This window comes from Bombus pascuorum, chromosome 13 (assembly GCF_905332965.1).
Source record: "Bombus pascuorum chromosome 13, iyBomPasc1.1, whole genome shotgun sequence".
Classification (NCBI taxonomy): Eukaryota; Metazoa; Arthropoda; class Insecta; order Hymenoptera; family Apidae; genus Bombus; species Bombus pascuorum.
Window position 1 is genome coordinate 6,674,591 of NC_083500.1, and position 19,939 is coordinate 6,694,529.

Consider the following 19,939-nt stretch of genomic DNA (forward strand, 5'->3'; position numbering starts at 1 on the left):
CTGCAAACAAAGATGTCCCTAATATTTAAATTTCAAATTATGCATAATTATTATTTAAATTACTTTGGTAAATATTACTTCGCTTTACTAAATTGTTGACTCAGCAAAAAATCAATGATATATTGCATTTGTCTGTAATTTACAAGAGAAGCAAAAATATACGGTCGAATGTTTCTATCACTTAAATTACAAATTATCGAAACTTAAATAAAAGAAGCTTGTGAATAAATGTAAATCACCAAAATTTTCTAGTAGTTGTATAGTAATAATATCTGATTTATTAACGTACAAAGTTCACAGATTTGATTACGTGTAACTTAACTGCAGTCGATGGGACGGAGGAAATGGGATAGGGTAGAAAGAAGACACAGTAAAGTTTCTGCAACCGAGCTGATACGATGTGGACGGATGTAGTTTACGTCACACTGTTGTTGTTTTGTGTATTCGTCGGGTTTTATTATCGAAAAATAGAAGATCCAGAGGTGAAGAAATGGACCGGCACGTTTATTGGCATTCTATTAACAGGAGTTGTCTCAGGAAGTTATATACTTTTCCCTTTGATTTTTTCTCTGATCAACGCTATTATTATAACCAACATCTCACCAAAGTATGATATATTAATTCGTTAATTATATTTATTTATCAATTTAAGCAAAGAGCGTTTTACCTTATCAATTATGTGTCATAATGTGTCAAAATTATTAACTCAATTTTAAATGAAATATTTTTAAAATTATTTTTGATAATGTCATCGTATCTACTTACTTTGCACGATATGATTTTCTTATATTTCGATCTTATCTAAAATTATAAATGTACAGATCAAATTAACTGTCTGTCATTCTTAGATATATATATCTCAATATTGCACTGTTCTTAAAAGACATAATTAGCACTTGTTAAGTATCAAATTACCACCAATTGTAACTTGATTGCTGAATGGAAATATTAATATAATGAAAATTTATTATTACTTTCTATTTAATATTGTGTAACATAAAATATAGAAATTATTTTAATAATAAACGCTCCTTATATATTTTTTGTTCATATTCCATTCTTTTATAAAACTAATTAATGTCATTTCTCAATTTGTTGTTATTTGCAGGAAATCTCATATTGTCAGCTTTATTTTTTCATTCTTCTTTCTACTTGTTATATCTCGATTAGGGGATTATATTGGTTTACCAGTACCATCAACTCATACAAATCTCATACTGATGATATTAACACTAAAATTATCTGGACTAGCGTTTGAACTAAATGCAGCTACTAATCCTCCAGCTGATGATCCAGAAGGAGTAGATAATGAAGCAATAAAAAATGTTGGATTTTTAGATGTTTTTCATTATGGTTTTGGCTATATGGGACTTTTGACTGGTAATTCTATTATACTTTAAGTAACTATGATTAATCTAATTTTGATATTATATTAAATATAATATTTCTCTCTATAGGACCATACTATCGATATAGAACATATTGGGACCATCTATATAGGCCATTCTCTAAAGTAGTAGATCCATGGCCTGTCACGCTACACAAACTGAAACAAACTACATTCTTTATTGTGCTATTCTTCATAATGAATTACTGCTATCCCGTCAGAGTAATATCAGTTTCTATTTTACCAACAAATATAGGCAGAACTATAAATGATTAAGTTTCACTTTGTATTTCAGTATATTTTAACAGAAGAATATGCAGAAAGATCTTTTCTTTATAGACACTTTTATATGTATCCTACATTCGTCCTTTTTCGAGTAAGAATGTACATTGGAATGGGTTTAGCAGAATGTGGGTGTCAAATGGCTGGACTAGGAGCATATCCTACTAGATGTAAACCTATACAAGGACTAGGTCCCAAAGATTATAAAACAACAGAAACATTGTAAGAGCATCCTTTTCCCCGTAATGAAATTCATTATTTGAAACAAAAATATAGCAACCAAATGTTACAGAGCTAAAACACCTGAGAAACTGGAGAACGAGGAATTGGATTTTGAAACTGTATATAATATGAATGTTTGGAAATTAGAAAAATGCAATTCGACAAGAACAGCTATGAAAACATGGAACAATTGTGTTCAATATTGGTTTGGTGTCTATATCTATAAACGACTGCCAATGAAAAATATTCGAGCTCTTTTAACCCTATTACTTTCTGCTGTTTGGCATGGTTGGTCAGCTGGCTATGCTGTTTGCTTCTGTCAGATTCCTCTTTTTCTGTTATCAGAGGACATATTCTACAAATTTTATCAGCAAGCCGCTGAAAACAGTATCGTAAGTTCTATTATCGATATCTATTCATAACTATTAATTGAAATTTTAATTTATGCAACTTTCCCTTTTTTAGGCCAGAAAATTGTGGTATTTGCTAGGATGGTATGAGAAAACAACTTGCATGGCGTATTTGGGAATATCATTCTTAGTATTAGATTTCAAAGAAACTCTAGCTTACTACAAACTTGTATATTTCTCTGGTCATATCATAGCACTCACGTTATACATCGCAGCTCTTTACTGTAAATTGTATATTTTCAAGAAGCCTACAGGAGATAAGGATAAAGATAAATAGTCTGTAAATCTTTCGCATTATATATAAATTTTCGTGTCTTTCATACTCGAGTTGATATAGAAATATCTAAATGACACGTGTATTATAATACGCTTCGCATAACTATACGCATCAAACCATTTAACGATCATTAGCATAGTGTAATATTAAAATATTTTTTAGAATATTACATCTTTTTCCTTTAATGTAAATGATAGAAATATTTATTGATGATCATAATTAAGAATGATCATGTATGATTACAATTGAAATGCTTGTCAAAAAAATGTAATATATTTTTTGTTACTATTGTTATATCATTCGACTTGTAGGATAACGAAGATTTTAGATTTACACTATTTAGAAAAAAGAACGAAAAATTATCTTTGGATAATTAGAAGGTTTTAAATCTTCCATTGATACAAGTGAGGAATAAAAAGTTCTATTTCTTCGACAAGAATTCTTTATTGATCAAACCCTTCACATCTCTACAAAGATTTATATTCTTCTTCTTAAAAAATGTTTATTTACTGCAACATTGCCTTACCTCTAAAATACTTACTACTCTATCGACGTTCGGTGACACCTGAAAAAAGAACACAGAAAAAACGAAAGGATCCCACTGCCCACCCTCGAAACTTTCCCAATTATTTGTAATGTGGCGGCAAGTGTTTCAAGCGATGATCATATAAAAATTGGAATCGTTATAGGTTATATCGAAAACGACATTAACGATAGATACGTTTTCAATTTCATTAACTATTTTAAAAAAAGTGAAAGTCAAAATTAAAAGATCTGTTTTTAAAATTGGGCGTAGATTAGTATCTTGGAAGAAACTAATTTGAAAATTGTATAAAATGAACCATTGAAGCGAAATGAAATACATCTTGATACGCCGACGTTAAGAAATTTGTGAAAAGGATATTCGTACTTAGAAAATCGACATTTAAACTCGTTCAACTTACGAATCAGACCTACACAGCTGGAAATAAGATAGTACATAGTTGATTTCGAACGGACCATTGCTGGAGAAATGATTTGTTTCAAGAAACACGCAAAGCAATTGGTAGACATAATAGTTGAAATGTCGAGTTGCTGCTTGCGAGGTCTGGTGATGCTCACGTGCTACCTGCAAACCGGACGATGGTCGAGACCAGCAACCGCGTGTGGCTTTTCGTCGTGCTCTCTGCATATTTCTCTGCACTCTCGAGACCGTACCCTCTGCGATTTCTGCACGCCGACCCCCCACAGAGAGAGAGAGAAGCAGCTTTCGCTCACACACTTTCTCTCTTTTTCTCGCCCTGATCGACTAGCGCGAACCTGCTTTCACCAGACCACCAACCGCTCGCTACTGCAAACTGCTTACAGCCCTGCTACTCGGCTTACTGCTTACTCTCAGCTACCCCATCATCAGCTACACTCGCCACGCCACTCCTTTCCACCGCCTGTGGCACCATAAAATTACAACTTAGTTATAAGGAATAAACGTGTTACATCCGTGTGTGAGGAATTTTATCTTTTTTTTTTCTTTTGTTGAAAGATGTTTGACGATTGATTAATTATAATATTAAAGATAAGACCAATGGTTATATGCTAAATTATCTTAAATTCTAGAATTTGACCTATCTAAGATTAATGCCAGCGTTGTTTTATACAAGATTTGAGAAAGTTAATAACATTCAGAAGTGAACGGCAATATGTAAGTAATAAGTAAATATGAAAGATTGTACCACTGTTAATTTCTTAAGCTTATGATCTTAATTGGGACATTGATTTTAGTCTCATTGTACTCGATACAAGAAAATCCATAATTACGATATCGAAATTTTTTCGTAGACGAATATAAATGATATAAAATTTTCGAGTAATTTATTTTTCTGACAGCATTACCTACATCTATATATGTAGTTTTTAAACACTGTCTAAAACTATGTGAATAGTTCCGTCTTCTGCATTTTATTACACTTTATTATAAATGGCAATCTTACATAAATAAACCTGTATATTGTTACAGAAACGCAGAACTTATGTCTATAATCTATATAGATTACGACTTTTAATTTTTCTTATTTGTTTTTTTCCTTTTTCTGACTAATCGAGTCGTAATCATAATTTGTTGATCGAGTTGTAATCACAAACAATGAAAAATTATTCCACGTTATTACGACTTAGGAAATTAGCTTAAATTTTGTACAGAAATTGGACTCAAGTCGACCACATACAGTTTACATTACCTGCTAATTACCATATTAACACCCTCATGTATTTCCAGGAATATTTAATCCACCTTGCTTGATTCAAATCATTTTTAATATTGAAAAACAATTTCACAATTGATATTTTATCGAAACAGTTGGTTTCTTCTTATTACTTATATGTACTATATAGAGATTAAAATATTCATAATGACTCAAGAAATGAAAGAAAAAGAATAAACTGTAATCATTTATAACTCATTTATATCGAAATGTACTGAGAATTGTGCACACTACATTTTAACATAAGATGAAAACATTTTGTGATCGAACTAATAACAATTTCTTTTATTTACTTATTCATAGAGTGTAAACTTGAATATTATCCGCTCCATTATCAAGATGTGAAATTCCTGCCATAGTTCCAGAGCAGAATAAAAGATCATTCATGTAAGTGCTACAGCACATTATTTCGAAGCTCTTAATAGGATAATAACGAATGTTAATTTACTGATCAAAACAAGCTGTTTCGCTACAACAACGTCCATACACGCGAAATCAGGAAAACACATTTACTTTCTTCTGATCAGAAATAAGCATTGCTTGAGACAATATATCACTTAACAGAATACGAATAATAATGAAAACTTGCAAATGAAAATCCTCACGAGTCTATTAAACTCACAATCTAAATACATTACATTAAAATTAGTATTGGGTTCGTTTTTCTTTTCTTTTGGTAACCCAAGTAGTGCGTCATCATAATTAATATGTAAGTGACAGAAGAAATGTGAACGTGCGACAGTGTTGCTCTAGATATAGAGGGTAATAGAATACCTTTTTGTTCTCAAGAAACGATTATTCTGCACTCGCAGCACGTGCATCAGTTCACAGTTGTACTCGTATATGGTTCAATTACTTCAGTCCCTGCATGGAAAAAAAAATCATGTTATATGAATATATATTATCAATGATACACTTAACATTATAACTGAATTTTGTAGAGCGAATGTATACTGATAAGAGTAAATTAAGTTTCATCTATTATTATAAAACGTACCTTGATTTGGAGCGACTGTCTTTTTGCCTATCTGGAGACTTGCTGCGAGAACGGGACTTTCCACGCGAGCTCTTACTGTCGGAACGTGAGCGGCTGCGGCTTCGACTATATGAACGCCTGCGATCCCTATCTCGGCTTCTTGATCTACTGCGGGATCTAGAACGCGAGCGTCTTCGATCCCTGCTTCTACTACGTGATCTATAAACAAATATGTTATTGATACAAAGCTACATAGTATTACATGTTAAGTGTTTTACTTAACCTTTATGTCACTCAATTAATTTCCTCAATTATTTTTGAGAAGTTTCAATTTTATATAAAAAAAATACAAATTGTTCGCATCTTTTGCACTGGCTGTACTTTACTTTAGGGAACAAAATTATTGACATTTTTATATATAATTATATTATTATATACTATATATTATTATTACTAGTATATACAATGCAGTGCAAAAACATTCAAGCAAGTATAGAAATTTTTCATGAATACTTTGACAATTTGTACAAAGTATATGTGTGTAATAAATATATATAATTTCAAAATGTTTTATACGATATATATAATATGGATATCAGAACTTTTTATAGTACACGTCCAAATACTTTGGCAAGCCACAGTATCATTATCAGTGATCTTCACAATGAGAAAAGATATTTTAACAATATGTAGACTAAATTCAAATCATACAGTGAGTATACATATAAGTGTTGGACTATGAAATAAATATCCCAACATAAAGGTATATAGATTTTCTATATAATAAAAATGTTTTGATAACAATTACCTTCCTCGTCGTCGGCTACCACGGCTTCGGTGTGGTGAAGTTGGTCGTCCATATCGGGCCATTTGAACTCTAAGTTCCCTACCATCTAACAGTCTTCCGTCCATAGCATCTAATGCATCTTCTGCATCACGCTTATCATAGAATCTAAAACAATGATTCACAACAAAAAAAATGTTATTTTAGACATATATAATATATATATGTTATTAGACAATACATATTGTTTGGCCATAATATTTGTTGCTATATATAAGCTTCGTTATCTGAATACTACAATGACGTCATATTGATAAATCGTAATCAACAGAATACGCACAAAAATCGATAAACACTAAGAGAAATAGATCTTTATATACCTAACGAACGCAAATCCGCGACTTTCTCGAGTAAAACGGTCCCTGGGTATGTAAATGTCGCCGACTTCGCCACATCTTTCGAACACGCGTCTCAGATCCTCCGGCGTCGTTCTGTACGTGAGATTGTCCACTTTTAAGGACACCATCCCATCAATTCGAGGTGGCGGCCTACCGTAACTCATCCTTCTCAAATCCTGGAGAACTTCGATTTGAATAAAACAATACTTCAATCGACAAACTCAGTTATAGATCAAGCACTTCGAGTGCATGCACGTTCAACACAAAATGGCGAGGAGCGGAAGAACGAATTCTACGCGCAATATGGTAGGAAATGACGTAAATAAAATATCGCACTACGCACGTCAAATTCTTTTTTATACGAAATACACATATTTTTCTTTCATTCGTAAAATTGATTTTATTAATGTACCGATAAAACAAGGATATTTTGGTAAAAAGATTATGATTTCTTTATTGAAATGAGTTGCAGTAAAAATTTGAAAAAAAGCACGAACAACTGTTTTTGATGGAAGTGAAAATTATCTATAAAAACTATTCCTTTTATTAAATATGCTCCAATATTTCATATAGATTAAGTATTTCAATAATTTTCTTTTATTCCTGAATGTAATTTATGAAAATGTAAAATGTATTTTCATATTCTTTTTAATACTACATAGGAGTGAAATGACTTACGTTGCTCACTTCCGATCAATTTCAAATTTAAACGGGCAACAATTTTTATCGAAAAATAAATGAAAACGTTTGAATTTGCTTTTGTTTTATCGAAAGCAAAAGAAAGTACACAAAGGTTTTAATGGGACAACGTTGCTCTACATAAGAAAATATCATGGGAACTAACGTAGAATGACATAGATAACTTCGGTGAAGGAAATATCGACTCGTCTTTTATGTTTCATTTCTAAACAGATTTTTATATAAAAAAATTAAATTCCACGTACAATATCAGACACACGCGGTCAATGGTGGTGCACATTGATCGCAACAAATCGTTAACGCATTATTTTTTATTTAAGTTTCAATGAAGCTGCATCTGTGGTATCACAACAATGCCCTTGCAATAAGATGCCCCACAAAATAATCTGTCAACATCGCTTAAAAATTCACCGATACAATTACAGCTTCGATCTCTATTTTGCACGTTTATAAAAACGAATCATACCAACCGTAAGAAAGGGCAAACGCAATTGTTGTACATTTTGGTCCTTTACCCGCCGATCTCCTGTGTCTGTTGCATCGACATGTTTGCATGTTACGAGACGATCTTTCGTTTGCTTAAGAAAATGTAGGTAGAAAACAAAACGTTAATTTTTAACGTATTTTAAAAAAGATCGAGTGAAAAGAGAATTTAAAAGAAACGAACCAGATGACAAACGTGTTAACAACAAACACAGTACTCACAATACTTCATTGACTTAGCTAGGCGGTAGGCGCAAAAATAAGAGACGTCGAGTGATCGCAATTCTCGCTCTATTCCTTTTTTACTTTTCTATCTTCCTTTTTCTCTGAAGATTCGTGAACCATTGGCAGAGCCACGAGTATGTATGCGAAGCGTGGTCTCGAAATAAAAGGAAGTAATACGTGCAGGATAAAGGTCGTCGAAAGAATTTCTAACAAACCACATAGCGATATTCGATTCAATAAATAGCTTAGAAATGTTTAACAGGTATCTTATTATTACAAAATACAAACGAGGAAAAAAGAGAGAAAGAAAAAAAGGAGATTCGAAGAAGAGATTCTGATTGCAAGAGAAATGGAAATGAGATGATTTTGAAATCAGAGACATTACATAGAGAGCGTATAATGAAAGAGATGAGGGTTGAAAAATTAGACCCGTAAGTTAATCGAAGATTATTATGTTATCACCTGTCATGTGTAATAGATGTGCTTCGCGATAATTATAAATTAAAAAAGGGTCCCAACGATTCCATACGTGGGATACACGACTTGTTACAATTAAGATTATTAAAAAATATATATATATATAACATATATGTATATGTATTTTATATAAAACACAGGCGAAGTAATGTCAGTAAAATCGATCTGTACGGGGCGAAACTTTCAAATATCTTGGATGACGGAGGGAAAAAATGTATATCTGACAATTGTTGAAATACTTGAGACCGAACTTGGACGACGCGACGTCTCTTCGTGCATTCCGTGGGCGTGGGACGTCGCCCCGTTCAAGCCTCCGCTTACACTAATTACTATTCAACAATTCAAAATACTTATATGATACACACAACCATGAATAATCTCAACAGCTGCTGGCCTTAGCCCGAACTAACTTATTATCGTAGATAACCGTGAATACAAAAGTAATTCATTTTCTCTTTTCACATTTCTTTTTATCGTCATTTATCTATTGCTACGTCGCATATGTAATAAACGCACAATACGATATTATTACATATCGAGTTTTCCTTTTCTCTTCTTGTTATAAGTTAGTTTCTGGCCGATCAAAGCTCCGCAACGCTCCTACGAAAAAAAAAAGACGCTGGTTCATCAGATCTTGCTTTACAATCTTTCGTCGTTAATTAATTATCTCTCCCTCCATTTCTTTGTCATTTCTCTCGTTCGTAATTGTTTTTTTGCTCCGCTCAGTTCGCATTGTGGTTGTATACAAAATATTGTAATCAGGGCATTCACAATCATCAGTCGCATGCCTTTCCCTTTTCTCCTTTTCTTTCTTAATTTCGTTTCTTCGCTTGTCGCGTTCAGATGTCATACTCTTTCAACTCTAAATCGAAATTCGAAAAAGAAAAGAAGAAAAAGAGAACGCATCTCTCATCCGCTGCCTTTACAATAGTTCTCTCTCGGCTTCACGTACAATTTAATCCATCATTCTCTGTCTCACGTTTTAATTTATATCCGTTTATTAATATTATTACGCTCGATATAAAAATAATACTCAGTCGATTAGTACAGATTTAATACTCGGTGTAAGAACTGGGGAAGAGGTCTTAGCGCTTCCAGTTTCTTACAGTGTGTATTTTTATTCCTTTTTTTTTTTTTTTTTTTTTTTTTTTTTTAAACCTTTTTCACTGTGTTTTACGATTTACGCCTCTATTATCGCTTCTTCTCTTCACCGTTTATATACTTATCGTGTGTACGTAAGTTTCTCTTATGCATTAATGTAAATTGTGTATGTTTAATGCGCGCCTCTACGCGTGTAACGTGTATATGTATATATATACGTGTGTGTGTGTGTGTACGTGTGTCATAGGTGTATTTATGTGACAGGACTTCGACCGAGGAAATCTCGGTGAAATCAAAAGATTCACGACGGTCGCGCAGACGGACGGAACAGTGCTGCGAGTTAATAATTAATTATTTTCCAACGCAAGCCGCAGAGAGGTATCGACGATTCACCCCTTATTTATTTTACATTTTCCATCTTCCTGCGTAAACCCCTTCTCTCTCTCTATCTTTCTCTCTCTCTCTCTCTCTATCTATCTATCTTTCTCTCTCTCTCTCTCTCTCTATCTCTCTCTCTATATATATATTTGTCATGTACAATTATGCATTTCTTTGTCTCATATCATTTTTTTTTCTTATCCTCGAGACTTTCGTATACATTTGTTCATCGTGGACACGAGATGCTCCGTAGCCGCGATTTTCTTTCTAAAAAAACGGCCTCCTATGATTATCGAAGATTAACAACGAAGATGTGCACGTGGTGACGAAGCACCTCGGTGTGATCTCGCCTACTCTTGATCCATCGCTTTGATCTCACTACAGTTCACCATTTCGGTAATTAATTACATACATATACCGTATATAATCAGACAGTCATTGACTATTTTTCTCTTTCTTTCTTCCTTTTTTCGTATTTTTTTTTTCTTTTTTCTCGTACCCGTTAATAAACGACTCGAATTTGAAGAAATATTAATAGTTCGTAGAGGCACACGTGTTTCGCGAGGGTGAGAAGAGAAGCGGATGGATCGAGAGTAGAAATCATTACAATAAGTGGCGTTTTTGACGCGTCAGTAACGTGCACGTGAGCATCTGTATTCAACGAAATCTCCAGGTGAAGGCACCTAAAGCATTGACCGTCCGCATCTCGTACCGCATAAAACCGAGTGTGTCTCGCAGAAAAGGTGGGAATGACCACACGCGCAGTGCCTGATCATTACTAGCTAACGCGTGTAATTGTTCTGTTTCTCATTTTACAAAAGATAAAAGAAAGAATGCAAAGGAAAGAAAAGAGAAAGAAAGAAAGGAAGGAAGAAGAAAAAAGAGAGAGCGAAACTCGTACAAAGTACAATGTAGAAACAATAAATTAAGCCAGTCGTTGCCAAAAAAAAAAAAAAAAAAAAAAAAGAAAAAAAAAGAGAATGTCTTACGTTAACGTCGGTGCAAAAAACGGTGAATACAATAAATTATAGTTTAAATAATTATTTAGGGAAGGGTCACTTATGTAAAAATAGACGTACAAAACAAGGACGAAGGAAAAGGATGGGGAAAAATAGGAGTAGAAGGACACGGGAAGGACTCAAGAGGGAAAATAACTAAATAATTTAATAATTAAGTAAGACAAATCTCGCCATCGGGGATTCTTTTAAGTAGTTGGTTAAAACTCTTAACAGCTAAAATCAAACGCGTAGAATACTGATACATAAAAAAAAATTCTATAAGCCTCAGCTATTTTTTTATTTCGTTCATTATTGTTAAAAAAAAAAAAAAAAAAAAAAAAAAACGAGCCGTGACGAGTGGCGGTCTTGCAACTAAACCTTATTTAAAAGGGATCGTTATATCCTTAACGTTTGATGAAATCGATATATCGATAATATTAATATATATATATATATATATATATAATAGCAATACTCGATTTCTCGATTCTAATAATTATAAAAAATATCCTCTAGTTTCAGAATTAGTAGAGAGCTCAAATCTAATTCTACTTACGCATCTACAATGGTAATAATAATAATAATAATAATAATAATAATAATAATAATAATAATAGTAATTAAAAAAAATATAAGGATAATAATAGTTATGCTTTTCTTGTTATTTAACAAGCTACGTCGAGCCAAATATTTATAACTGAGAGAAAGAAAAATGCCTAACAAAATAACTGTCCATTACTTTCACTTCTTTCTATCAATGTTATTTCATAAATAAGTTCATTCTCTTCACGTATGGTACACTTAAAAAAATGGTATTCTAAAATGTTCTATCAACAGAATTTAAAAAAAAACTGGCGATCTATAGCTTGACTAAGAAAAGTCAAGGCCCTATGTACTTTAGTAACTGATTACTTTCATCCCTTAGTAAGATGTTTAAGCCTAAATGTGTATCACGTATCTTTTAAATAAGTAGTATATACCGCTTAAAAATAGAAAAGCTTTTTACTTATATGAAAGTCACAGTTCACACAACTGGCGTCTGTAAAAAAGACACTGAAATTTTGACAGATATTTACAAATTCGTTTTACAATAAAAGTAAATAAAATACGTAGAATATACACTTGTTAAGACTTATTTAAAAGATATGTTACCTCTCAACCTGCTTATAAAACAGGAAGTGTATCTAATACGTACTAAATGGAAGGATCATTTCGACGTACAAGAGAAAAGTTTAGCAATCTGTTATTTGGATCGCAACTATTGTGAAACTTCATCATAGTTTATGCCTCTTCCTCCAATACTCGTGTTATCAATGTAAAGATACCACATCTCCAATGCCATTCATATTTAAAAAATATGTATAAAAGAATATTATATATATTAAAAATATAAAGAATATAAATTAGCTTTTGTTATGCATTAAACCGTAATCGTCCGGAGATTTGATTGAAAATTCTAAAAAATATGAAATAAAATACGAATGTATTATTTATTTTCATAATCTTAGTATAAGTTAAAAGCTTAAAGACTCAAAAGTTTAAAAAAGGAAAGCAATAGCACTGATTTGTGGTATCATTCATACTCGTATAATAGCATAGAACACTGTATCTATGCATATAGTACTTGTGTGAGTGTATGTGTAATATGCGTGTATCATTTGTGTCTGTATATATATATATATATATATTTATACGAGTGTATCCATAAGGCTCCTTTGATAACGACTAAAACTAAGTTGCTCCACTAATCACTGTAAGTGAATTTAAAAGCTCTGTAAAGCAGTGTATGCCAAGAGGTATCACTGATAAGAAGAGCTGTAAGAAGAGGGAGAAAAATAAAGGAGAAATATGTAAATGCTGTGTATGAGGTTGTAAAAGAGAAAGATAAAACGTTAATTTTTATCATATGCCCTTAACTATACTCTATGTTACATAGACTAAATCTATTTTTGGCAAAGTTGTTTAGGTATACAATGTTAGATATAACAATACATGAGTAGATGCACTGGCCATCGTATTAAATGGTATTTAGGGTTGCTTAATACCTGTTTATTAATGTGTGATCTGTACATTCTGGAAAATATAGATCAGTGATAACCCTTAGAAAAATGAACAATTTTGTTTATCTACATCAAAATATCCATTGTTTTCTTGGCTTTTTTACAATATGAAAATAAAATTAAACAGAGTTAAGGAAGAAATTTAAAGGGAGACTGTGAAATATGTGAAACATACCTACAGCAATTGTGGAGCAATAAAATTTGTTATTTTTAACGTCTGGCATATAAATGAATGTTATCTAAGTATTAGTTCCTGAAATTTATGTATGCCGTCGAGAGAGCACGCAAACGAGTATTGTATGACGACAATCTATTCTACGTACCATCGCGTTTTTATTGCTTTCGGAGTCTTAGCTTATATGGTGGTATGCTGCCTTGTCTATTAAGTACAAATTATCGGCGACTGAACAGTCGACAAGCTTTTTCAATACATAGAGAAGAAGGGAGGGGGAAAAATACGTAAATGGTAGAAAGAGTATTTAAATGTGTTTACACCGGCAGTCTCGTGCTCATGTAAAAAAGTATCTACATCATCTAAATTAAGATCGTATCTGTAATTAAATTATCTGCATTTACTGCAATAAGAGCTAAAAAGGGGAAGAGAAAAGAGATGAATCGTTGAAAGGCCACTAGAATATAATCTTTAAAAATGATACTGGCAAAACTGTAATGTGGCAAAGCTCAAGTTACAAAATATGTATCGAATATTTGTTTCTTTAGTAAATATTTGCCACATTGCAACCGTTTTTCTGTTCCATTTCTTTAGTTTGGATTAATAAGATTTCACTCGTTATTAAATCCAATTAAAAATAGATTTCGTTTACTAGTTGAGTTCAGTTGAGGGACGTTCGTTTTTTATCTTGAATATTATGCAAAACGAGACAATTATGATTGTAACATCACTGACAGCTAAAAGCCCGTGGAACAAAACGGTTAAATTTTGTTCAGTGACAAATCTTCATTTTTTACTTCTTCTTCTTTATTTCTAAGCTTTCCCAAACAGTAATCTAGCACCGTTCTAAAAACTTTCACTGGTGCCTGAATTTCTTACGTCACTAAGAAAACAGACAACGACCACCATTCCTTTTTAATGCGTAAAATACGTGCGACACCGAAAGAACAATTTGCGCGTGTATGTACAACGATCGCCCGTCGCTCTCTATAGCTGCAAGCGTAGAAAATTTTGTATAAAAATATTCTTCATATTCGTATATATCGTGTATATATATGTACATATTTTGAATAAACACGTAATTAATACTGCGTATTTAATATCATCGTTCCTTCGTGCGCTCTGCACCACGGGCTTGGTAGCTCAAGGGACAAATACACATCCCAATTATTCTACCACTTCAAATTTCTCGAGACCGTGGAAAAGAGGAAAAGAGGAAAAGAGAGAAAAGGAGAGTCCAAAAAAGAGAATCATGGACGAGAATCAGTGACAGAAAGGAGAAGGAGAACAATCTCGTCTTTTACACCCTGTGTATCACCGGACAGACTATTCTGCCTAGAGATTCTTTGTTATATATATGTATATATATGTATGTATATATATACCTATAACGAAGTCGTTCTGAAGCTGGTCGAAGTGTTTTCAGTGTGCTTCTTCGGATAACGACGTCGCAACTAAATTCAATGGTACGTCCGAGACATTTTCTTCATCTCCTCCTTCAGTTTCTTCTGCTTCCGTTGATAGATGACATTGTTCTCGCCCTTCTGCCTTTACATGCTATTATGATATATAGATATTAAAAAATTTAAACCTATTAGCCTATCAATTAATGATCATCGAATTGTTTTATGATACTTACATGCATCATATAACTAGGTAAGGGAAGAGAGTAATTAAGTTGAGCGGTAGGGGTTGGTGGATGGGCACCAGGTATACGTGGTGGCGTTAATGCAGCCATCATCAAATGGGGTTGAATTTGTCGACGAAGAGCTGCCAACATGTCCGCACTTTCTGCATCCATTTGCTCTGATTGTGGTGCCAAAATTGAGTCACCTTTTTCTGAATAAAAAAAGAAGAAAATATATATATAAAAAAAAAGAACAAAATATTGGCAAAACTTATTAAATTATCAAGTATATCTAATGCCTACTTCTATGCCTTGTCGGTTTCTCGCCTTTGGGTCTGCGTCTACGTGTATGTATTGTGTCCCTTCTCATGGTAACTGGACGATTTACTCCATGCAGTTTGTAATAGAGCCCACAAGCGTTACAAACCATTTCCCCCTTCATATTCCTTCTCCAAATGGTTGTGGTCATGGTGCCGCAATTTGTACAGGACATATCTACCTTTTTCGCCATATTACCACTGTGTTGATCAAATTGTTGTTTCTGGTCCTCCACCTAAAAAAAAAAAAAAGAAAAAAAAAAAAAAAAAAGAAAAATGACAACATTTCGTTCTACCATAATATATTTCGTCATCATTCCTGTCGTACTTTTCCCTTCATTTTATTTGACCATGCTGTAAAGTCTTGTGCTTGCTCTTCATTAGATTCATGTTGATAATTAACAACGTCTGGACTCATTGGAGCTTTACTAGGATAACTTTGTTTTCTACGACACTTGGTCTCCTTCCGACCGATACTGGCAGGGCTCGACGGATTACTGTCCACGGATGTACCCTACAAATTAACAGATATTTTAGAAAACCATTGCATATTTATTATTGTTACATTTAAAACTATTCGGTAATTATTGTAACATTAGTTTATAATCGTGATAAATCGAAACGCAGGGAAAATTTATAATTCGAAATTTCTTGAATATACGTAATCTCCCGAAGGCTAAAAGTAATTTCTTGCAGGTATCCGTTATCAAGATAAAAGGGCAATAGAACGGAAAATAGTACAAAGGATATTACAATCCTGTTTCTTATTATAGAATAAATCGAAGAATTTCTCATGCGGAACAAAACGCGTTTAAAAATCTATAGAAACCGAACTTATCTGAACATCTGTTAACAGTGAGTTGACATGGTGGACTTAGCGCTTATGGCCTATCACAAAGGGCTTCTCAGTTATCTATTATCTACAAGGCCTACCACGTTTCTTACCTGCGAGCAGATGGGACCTGAATAATCCTAAAGGGATCCCCCTTGACACCCAAGGGTCACCTGACCTGTCCTCTTTTCTATACCTGCAGTTCTTTCCTGATATTTGCATTGAACAAACTACAAGGACTTCATATGGAAGAACCTTTATTTGCACGAAGATGGGGGTCAAAAAGTATGAACATAAAAGAAAATAAAGATTTTCCGTGTTTCCATAAATCTCGGGATTTTCTTAAAGTATAATTTTCTTTTCTTTAAGGTATATTTTCGGAAAAATAGTTATCTTTTACTGCTTCTATAATAACATCATATATTTTATCAATACCCGATCGCGATTTATAGTTTGTAAATACATATATTTGGAAAATCCTAAAGGTAAATTGAGAAAAATTCCCAATGACACTTTAAAATATCCCCGATTCAAATACAGTAACAAAGATTTATATTATTGAATTAAAATATCATATCTTAAAGTGTACAAACCTTGTTTTCTATACACGAAACATTAGTACGATTGCCGAGTACAGAACAGTCGGGTACGGTACGTTCGATCGTTGTCCCCTGGGTGTCTCTGTAAAACCTAATTTGCGGAGATATTCTGCCCGAATCAACGGCAGTAATACCGATTTGTCTGTTGTTGATCAGGGAACGCAGTAAATTAGTCGCTTCACCAGTAAACCCATTATTTAGTTTGTCACCATTTGTCCTAGTAATCTCTAAACTCCTGTTGCTATATGAGAAGTAAAAACAAAGAATACATTCTTCCAATTCTAAAAAAAGTCTAATAATGTAATAATAAGAATGCAGGTACAATATGAAATCTATAATTAATTAAGTTTTATCTTTAAAGAAACTCTTATCTCTAGAGGAACAGCCTGTTACAAACAGTAGTTACATTGATAATCCTAAGGTAAATATGTAGTAAGCACACAAGATTATATTTGGATAGTCTTAATAAAAGATAATATAATCTGTCAATAAAAATCTATGTTTGAACTTTGAGACTGCATACATATAGTTATATTAAATAAACAAGAACATATAAACAGAAACTAGATTTATACACTACAATTTAGCTTTATGGTTTTATCAATATTGTATGATACAAACTACCCTGCTACCAAATTTTAAATTCTGTACTCACTTTGCTAATGCTTGCCACAACTTTGTTGTTTCTTGATCAATATTTGTATCTGAACAATTACTTTCTGGTGTATCCATTCTATTTACTGGACTGCGATTAGGGGTACTTGCTTTTGATTCATCGTAATTCGTTTCTACTTTCATTCTTTTGTTAATGGTCATATCATAACCATTTTCTTCCCCCTCAGTATCTTGTTCATCTCGATCTTCTATTTCTAATCTGTCTGGATCAGAACTATTTGAACACGTATCATCTTCTGGTTCACACTTAATATTATCATGCTCAGGCATGTCATTGGTGCACAACTCCAAATGATGTGTTTGAGTCTGAGGTATAACGTTTTGATTAATGCTGGCCGGAGAGTTAGGCTCCTCATTGAACAATGTTTTGTTCAATTGGAGAAATGACTGTAGAGGACTTAAGCCTGCTACTTTGGCAGTGGAGAAAGATTTCTTCTGAAAAAAAGTAAATTACTATTTACACTACAGGTTTATTTAACTAAAACATATGAAATACTTAAAACCACATATAAAAGAGGATAGAAAAATAACAATTTAATTTTAAATTATCACATTCATTTCATTCAATGCATCACTTTTATTAAAATTCTAGTAAGCAAATATTTTATTGATTTCTGCATAAATTCTCATCTATCAGAACAAATTATAAATACTATTTTAACATTTGCACTTTGTACTTAATTATACTTAATTACAATACATTTATAAGAAAATAATTAGTTACGCACATATATTTTTCTGTTCTGCAATTATTATCAAATTGATAAGGTTAAAGTAGACTGCATTAAAGGAAACCTTGAAGTGTCTTACATAATTACTGATATATCAGGGCAGAGAAGCAAATAAACAGCAGGTTGTATGTGTTAAATGTGTGTTTACAATATATGGAATATACATGTGCTAAAGCACATCCTTATCTACAATCACATATTGCACATTTCCAGTTGCATCATTACTTAGAATGGAATGACTGCTCACTGATGCTACTGTGTTAAATTAAGTCTTACTCTTTTAACCAGAAAATAATATGATTCATATCATTTAATGACCCATGTCCCTATGTTCCAATATTCCTCTATCCATGGCATTTAAAAAAGATATTTGTTGACTACCTGATCATCATGTGATGATAACTGCTTGGCATAATCCAGGTACTGTTTGAGTATGACATCAGATTTGTGTGACACTTCACGGAAGTTGTGCAGTACATCCAACTTGTATACGCACCGGTGACAAATGATTGGTGGCAAAGAATCTCCATCTTTTACCTGAATAAAATGCAATTACATCATTGCTTTTCTGATCAACCAATACATACTCAGTACCTATGATAATAATCTTATTAGAATAACTCTAATTCATTCCCATAGTATTTCCTATAGAAGATCAAGTAACAGTTACACATTGAAGTCAGTATGGAATGCAATGCTAATAATTACTATATCTTAAATCAAATCTCCTTAATCTTAATCATATAAACACAACTATCAATATAAAAACAATGGAAGTAATTTTATTTAATACAAATGCGTAAAATACAGAATCGAAAATACAGAATCGCAGAAAGTGTCCTAATTTCAGGCAAAAATTTGAGATAAATATCAAAGAGGAATATAAATATAAAAACAGGCGATTTTTTTCTAAGTAGGTTGAACGGAAGCAGAGCTTTTCTCCAGAGGAAGAGAGTGTTCATATATACGAGTGCGAATCACAAATAACGAAGATAAAGGAGAAATATAGGATAGAGTGAAATGTGACAGCGACTCGTGGAATCCGCGTGTGAAACCTGATAACAGGCCGTCTAAATAAGGAGCTGCTCCCCTCTCCGTGAGGTCCGCAGAAGCGAGCAGTACAGAGCTTATCACTGCCATTTTAAATCCCCCGTGAGTCGGCTTATCTCGCGGACACATCTCTTGCCAAACTTTCTCCCGTGGCACGCGCACACACACACGCACCCTTGAGATAGTAAGGTGAATAGAGATAGAAGACGACGGTGGAGAGAGAGCAGGCGTGATCGAGACGAGGTAAGAGCGATAGGAGCGCGCGTAAGAGAGAGGGAGACACGATGACGAGTGCGAGAACCACAGATGGTCGCGTCTGATTTATCTTCGTCTCGGCACGAGGACCCGGTGAAAACTCTTGACGAAACTCACCGTAATCGAGAGGCACGTCAGTATCTTATCGGCGAAGTTCCGCTGGGCGCCTTCCTCTTCGAATATGGACAATTTGACACCGTCCGACGATAAACAAAGGCGACACAGCTCGTAGAACTTGGGCGGTACATCGAACATAATTGTGAGCTCCGGCTACGTTGCGCCTTGCG

The 19,939-nt window shown here is 33.3% G+C and overlaps 3 protein-coding genes across 6 annotated transcripts; 1 reads left to right on the plus strand and 2 right to left on the minus strand.

Annotated features, from left to right (window-relative positions):
* Positions 1-124: 124 nt before the first annotated feature.
* LOC132913682 (lysophospholipid acyltransferase 7) lies at positions 125-3,017 on the plus strand. Of its 2 annotated transcripts, XM_060972187.1 has the most exons (7): positions 125-230; positions 328-607; positions 1,109-1,380; positions 1,458-1,609; positions 1,683-1,891; positions 1,962-2,283; positions 2,357-3,017. In XM_060972187.1, exons 2-7 carry the CDS (start codon positions 399-401, stop codon positions 2,576-2,578), a joined length of 1,386 nt encoding a protein of 461 aa, XP_060828170.1. In that variant the 5' UTR covers positions 125-230; positions 328-398; the 3' UTR covers positions 2,579-3,017. The 2 variants fall into 2 exon arrangements, with proteins under 2 accessions (XP_060828170.1, XP_060828169.1); XM_060972186.1 differs by having other exon boundaries at positions 142-607.
* Positions 2,998-7,205, minus strand: LOC132913688 (serine/arginine-rich splicing factor 2). 2 transcript variants are annotated; one of them, XR_009659422.1, is made up of 5 exons: positions 6,956-7,205; positions 6,600-6,743; positions 5,813-6,010; positions 5,590-5,679; positions 2,998-4,002 (listed from the first exon to the last, which is right to left on the minus strand). XR_009659422.1 is itself a non-coding variant. In XM_060972194.1 (4 exons), exons 1-4 carry the CDS (start codon positions 7,135-7,137, stop codon positions 5,673-5,675), a joined length of 531 nt encoding a protein of 176 aa, XP_060828177.1. In that variant the 5' UTR covers positions 7,138-7,205; the 3' UTR covers positions 4,505-5,672. The 2 variants fall into 2 exon arrangements, 1 of the variants encoding a protein (XP_060828177.1); XM_060972194.1 differs by lacking the exon at positions 2,998-4,002 and having other exon boundaries at positions 4,505-5,679.
* Positions 7,206-7,862: 657 nt separating this feature from the next.
* On the minus strand, positions 7,863-19,907 carry LOC132913677 (transcription factor stalky-like). 2 transcript variants are annotated; one of them, XM_060972179.1, is made up of 8 exons: positions 19,770-19,907; positions 18,729-18,884; positions 17,597-18,048; positions 16,936-17,182; positions 15,839-16,024; positions 15,497-15,746; positions 15,206-15,405; positions 7,863-15,123 (listed from the first exon to the last, which is right to left on the minus strand). In XM_060972179.1, exons 1-8 carry the CDS (start codon positions 19,905-19,907, stop codon positions 14,989-14,991), a joined length of 1,764 nt encoding a protein of 587 aa, XP_060828162.1. In that variant the 3' UTR covers positions 7,863-14,988. The 2 variants fall into 2 exon arrangements, with proteins under 2 accessions (XP_060828162.1, XP_060828161.1); XM_060972178.1 differs by having other exon boundaries at positions 17,597-18,051.
* Positions 19,908-19,939: the final 32 nt, after the last annotated feature.

Excerpts from the sequence above, each read along its gene's own strand:
- LOC132913677 (XM_060972178.1), bottom strand. The coding sequence starts at position 19,907 with ATGTTCGATGTACCGCCCAAGTTCTACGAGCTGTGTCGCCTTTGTTTA. Across the intron at positions 16,025-16,935 it reads TTTCGTGTATAGAAAACAAG|GGTACATCCGTGGACAGTAA; the intron begins GTTTGTACACTT and ends GTTAATTTGTAG. Across the intron at positions 15,124-15,205 it reads TACCTAGTTATATGATGCAT|CATGTAAAGGCAGAAGGGCG; the intron begins GTAAGTATCATA and ends ATATCATAATAG.
- LOC132913682 (XM_060972187.1), top strand. The coding sequence starts at position 399 with ATGTGGACGGATGTAGTTTACGTCACACTGTTGTTGTTTTGTGTATTC. Across the intron at positions 1,381-1,457 it reads CTATATGGGACTTTTGACTG|GACCATACTATCGATATAGA; the intron begins GTAATTCTATTA and ends TTCTCTCTATAG. Across the intron at positions 2,284-2,356 it reads AAGCCGCTGAAAACAGTATC|GCCAGAAAATTGTGGTATTT; the intron begins GTAAGTTCTATT and ends TCCCTTTTTTAG.
- LOC132913688 (XM_060972194.1), bottom strand. The coding sequence starts at position 7,137 with ATGAGTTACGGTAGGCCGCCACCTCGAATTGATGGGATGGTGTCCTTA. Across the intron at positions 6,744-6,955 it reads CGCGGATTTGCGTTCGTTAG|ATTCTATGATAAGCGTGATG; the intron begins GTATATAAAGAT and ends TCATTGTTTTAG. Across the intron at positions 6,011-6,599 it reads GGTAGCCGACGACGAGGAAG|ATCACGTAGTAGAAGCAGGG; the intron begins GTAATTGTTATC and ends ATTTGTTTATAG.